Genomic DNA, 5,107 nt, shown 5'->3' on the forward strand with positions numbered 1-5,107 from the left:
CAGTGCTATGCTTAACCCTTGTGCCACCAATTTTTTAAAATAGAAAAAAAAATGGTGAGAAAATGCTATAATATCAAGGTTATTTCTGATAAACCATTGTCTTTGGTGCTTTAACTTCTTCAAATCAGTATTTGTCTAGGACTAATGTATTGTAGTTATTTGCATACAAACACATTGATTATGTAGTTATTCATGTAGGATTACTTAATCATGGCCTGGAGATATTGGCTCATGAAGAAATGGCTTTGTGGAAGCTAAGCAAACAGGAAAAAATGAGTTTATTTGTAACACAGTAAAGACAACTGGTAATAAGTACCTATTATGTACATCTTACATCTTTATAAAGCTTTCATCTCCTTTTTGTAGATGATGAAGTTGAATCTTAAGAGTAATTTCCCAAAGCTGTATAGGTGGTAGTGATGAATTTGAACTGGCTTTGTTTGACTTGTGGATGGTAACAGAATATTGGCCAGGATTCTCTCATTGTTCTGTCAATTCATTGTGTGACTTTAGAAGATGTCCTTAATTAGGTTTCTCCTTTAGATTCTTAAGCTGAAGATAATCAGAAGTTTATGACAATTATTAAAATTATTTCTGTTGTACATGCTTGTCTCAGAAAAGGTCCTGCAAATTATAAGTTTTTGTAACATTTTTTAATCCCCTTTTACAGACACTCCTATTCTAAAGCCAGTATCTCTCTTGAGAAAATGCGATGTGAAGGATTCTCCACTTGAGCCAGATACATCCACACCTATGAAAAAGAAAAAAGGATGGCCCAAAGGCAAGAGCCGCAAACCAATCCACTGGAAGAAAAGACCTGGTCGCAAACCAGGATTTAAGTTGAATCGGGAAATCCTACCCATTTCTACTCAAGAGTGCATTGTTGAGCCCATTGTCCCCATTCCTAAATCCGGACGTAAACCCAAAATTCAAGAGAATGAAGAAACTGTTGAACCAAAAGAAGACTTGCCTTTGACTGAAAGGAAGGAAGAAGAGGAGATAGCTGTGGAAACAGAAGAGGTTGAAGAAGGAGAAGAAGAAGATACAACCAGCAGTGAAGTTCGAGCGACTTCTCCAGTGGATAGCAGCAATAGTCCCGAGACTGAAACAAAAGAGCCTGAGGTGGAAGAGGAAGAAGAGAAACCTCGTGTCTTAGAAGAGCAGAGGCAATCAGAGGAAGAACAACAAGAACTGGAAGAACAAGAGCAAGAGGAAGAGGATGAAGTGGCAGTAGAGACAAACCATAATGAAGACCATGATGCAGATGATGAAGATGATGGTCATCTGGAATCCACAAAGCAAAAAGAGTTAGAGGAGCAGCCCATTAGAGAAAATGTCAAGGAGGAGTCTGGTGGCCAGGAGTCTTTTTTAGATACTAATATGCAGAGCAGTAGGGAGAATATAAAGGATAAAGATGAAACGGAACCAGATTCTGAAGATGAACAGACTTCCCATGAGACATCTGTGGTATCAGAGAATATGCCAGGGTCTGAGGATGATCATGAAGAAGATTCAAACTCTAAAGAAGAATTAATTGAGTTAAAAGAGGAAGAAGAGATTCCTCATAGTGAACTGGACCTGGAAACTGTACAAGCAGTGCAGTCTTTGACCCAAGAAGAAAGCAATGAGCATGAGGGAGCCTACCAGGACTGTGAAGAAACTCTTGCAGCTTGTCAGACCCTGCAGAGTTACACCCAGGCTGATGAAGACCCTCAGATGTCAATGGTTGAAGACTGCCATGCTTCAGAACATAATAGCCCACTCTCTTCTGTTCAGTCTCATCCCAGCCAGTCAGTCCGTTCTGTCAGCAGCCCCAACGTGCCTGCCCTTGAAAGTGGTTATACCCAGATCAGCCCGGAACAAGGATCCCTGTCCGCACCCTCTATGCAGAACATGGAGACCAGCCCCATGATGGATGTGCCTTCCGTATCAGACCATTCTCAGCAGGTGGTGGACAGTGGCTTTAGTGATCTGGGCAGCATTGAGAGCACCACAGAAAACTATGAGAACCCTAGCAGTTATGATTCCACAATGGGCGGCAGCATTTGTGGAAATAACTCTTCCCAGAGCAGCTGCTCCTATGGTGGGTTGTCATCCTCCAGCAGTCTCACCCAGAACAGTTGTGTTGTCACTCAGCAAATGGCAAACATGGGCAACAGCTGCAGCATGATGCAGCAGAGCAGTGTCCAGCCTGCCTCCAACTGCAACATCAAGTCACCTCAGAGTTGTGTGGTCGAGAGGCCTCCCAGTAACCAGCAGCAGCCGCCGCCGCCGCCACCACCACAGCAGCAACAGCAGCAGCAGCAGCAACCAGCACCACAGCCTCCACCCCCTCAGCAGCAGCAGCAGCAGCAGCAGCAGCAGCAGCAACAGCAACAACAGCAGCAGCAGCAACAACAGCAGCAGCAGCAGCAGCAGCAGCCGCCGCCGCCACCTCAGCCCCAGCAGCCTCAACCTCCACCCCAACCCCAGCAGCAGCCCTCCCTCTCACAGTGTAGTATGAATAACAGTTTCACTCCAGCGCCTATGATCATGGAGATACCAGAGTCTGGAAGCACTGGAAACATAAGTATCTATGAGAGGATTCCAGGGGATTTTGGTGCTGGCAGCTATTCTCAACCATCAGCCACCTTCAGTTTAGCCAAGTTGCAGCAGCTGACTAACACCATTATGGACCCTCATGCCATGCCTTATAGCCATTCTCCTGCTGTGACTTCCTATGCAACCAGTGTTTCTTTGTCTAATACAGGACTGGCTCAGCTAGCTCCATCTCATCCATTAGCTGGGACCCCTCAAGCACAAGCCACCATGACGCCACCCCCAAACTTGGCATCCACCACCATGAACCTCACATCACCTCTGCTACAGTGCAACATGTCTGCCACCAATATTGGCATTCCTCACACTCAGAGGTTACAAGGGCAAATGCCAGTCAAGGGGCACATTTCTATCCGCTCCAAATCTGCACCACTGCCCTCTGCGGCTGCTCACCAACAGCAGCTGTATGGCCGCAGCCCACCAGCGGTTGCCATGCAGGCTGGCCCTCGTGCATTAGCTGTTCAGCGTGGCATGAACATGGGGGTTAATTTAATGCCAACCCCTGCCTATAATGTCAATTCCATGAATATGAACACCTTGAATGCCATGAACAGCTATCGAATGACACAGCCCATGATGAACAGCAGTTACCATAGTAACCCTGCCTACATGAACCAGACAGCACAGTATCCTATGCAGATGCAGATGGGGATGATGGGGAGCCAGGCCTATACCCAGCAGCCTATGCAGCCAAACCCTCATGGAAACATGATGTATACTGGCCCTTCCCATCATAGCTACATGAATGCTGCTGGTGTGCCCAAGCAGTCACTCAATGGACCTTACATGAGAAGATGAGCAAGATGAACTTGCAATTAAAAACTTAAATATATATAAATAAAGGAACCTTTTATACTGACAAACCAGAGAAAAATGGACCTTTTTTCCAGTTAAAATATTGCTGTAGATTTAGAGGAATTTTTCTTTGGTTTATTTTATTTTTTAGAAAACCCAGTCTTCTCTTTTTTTGGGTTCATTTTGTTCTGGGTTTTGGTTTTTTTCACAATCTTGAACATTTTACAATAGAACTCATCTAAAAATGGATTTGGGGATAGGGGAAACATGCACAAAACCTTTTCATAATTAAAAAGAGCCTTACTTTCTTTATACACCACATGGACAGAATTTGTGTAAAAGTAAATTACCTTCGTTTTATTTTAAGATGTATGTTTCCCCTCACTGTTTGCAGCTCCCAATGTTGTCATTTTTAAATGTTATATATACATCTCGAGGGTTAACCAGACCCTTTCCTCCAAACCCAACCTTTCATTTCCTACTTCATTCCAGCAGGAGGCACTTATGGGAGACTCGGATGGGGTCATGGAGAACAACCCAAGCTCCTTAAACTTATTATTATTGTTATTATTATTATTATTATTAATAAAGTGAGGCAGGAAATGCTTCTCCTTTTAAAATCCCCTCCACTCCCTCCACATACACAAACACATACACACACATACCCCTCTTGAAACCTTTCCCAAGAATGTTTCTTTATAGATGGACTTCATTGAAATGTTTGTTTTCTTAAATCAAGTGTAATATAATTTTTTTTTAACTGTTCCCACTCAGCACTCAGAGACACAAAAATACTGTAAGTCTCAATTAACAGCAGAATCTCTCAAAGGAAAGCTGTTTGCATTCCTACTCCAGCCTTGGAGGAATATAGGTGGTCAATTACAATCAAGAAGAAATTGACCTCTGTTTTTTACCACCTGGTGAATCAGCCATAATGCACAGATTCCACGCAGCCTCTTGTTTTTAGTATGTACTTTGAGATGCTAAGGGTCTTGATTCTTGAGCCTTTGACTCCGATTAAACTCAAACAGCAATCCCCGTTGATTAGCCTCTTACATCGTTACATAAAGTGGTGGTGAATGACTGTACATTTCAGTGATTTGAAAAATACCTGACAAACCTTTGACACTGGTTATTTTATGTTGGAAGAGATGATGCAGAATGTGTGTTGTAAGAGAGATCATGATGAGTTTTATAGCTACTTCAATGATACATACCTCTAGTTTGCATTTTTCTTTTGAGATCTTGAGATCACCCCCCTGTGAATCAGAGTGCACCAGCCCCTCTCCTGTGAGTGGCTAAAGAGAAGAGGGATAAACCAACCACCAGCATAGTAGGGCAAATCTGGATAGCAGGATTTAGCAAGCTTCTGTGTTACTCCCAATTCCATTCTCTTTTCTCTTGTGCAGCCAGTTTGCCCATTCTCTTCCTATTACTTGCTCCAGGGATAGGTAATTTTATATATATATATATATACATATATATATATATACACACACACATACACATATATATATATGTATGTATATATAATTTTCCATCATTAGAAGATGGAAACTATTATACCACTTGGTATGTGCAGTCAAATATCCAAAAGGGGGAGGTACTGCTTAAAGAAATACCTGTAAGCATTAAATTCTCTCCTTTATTTGTACATTTTATATAGATAAATTTTTGAAGTACTAATTAGGCATTAAAATTTTCAAATGCACAG

The 5,107-nt window shown here is 42.4% G+C and overlaps 1 protein-coding gene across 1 annotated transcript; it reads left to right on the top strand.

The window, feature by feature from the left end:
* Window positions 1–663: 663 nt before the first annotated feature.
* Window positions 664–4,845, top strand: LOC119237877 (histone acetyltransferase KAT6A-like; the record flags this gene model as incomplete). Its single annotated transcript, XM_037501719.2, has 1 exon — window positions 664–4,845. A coding segment is annotated over one exon (2,733 nt), but the record flags the coding sequence as incomplete, so codon positions are not given.
* Between the last annotated feature and the right edge of the window lie 262 nt (window positions 4,846–5,107).

This window comes from Talpa occidentalis, unplaced genomic scaffold, assembly GCF_014898055.3.
Source record: "Talpa occidentalis isolate TD23 unplaced genomic scaffold, MPIMG_talOcc4v2.1 talOcc4.1099, whole genome shotgun sequence".
In the NCBI taxonomy this organism is placed as follows: domain Eukaryota; kingdom Metazoa; phylum Chordata; class Mammalia; order Eulipotyphla; family Talpidae; genus Talpa; species Talpa occidentalis.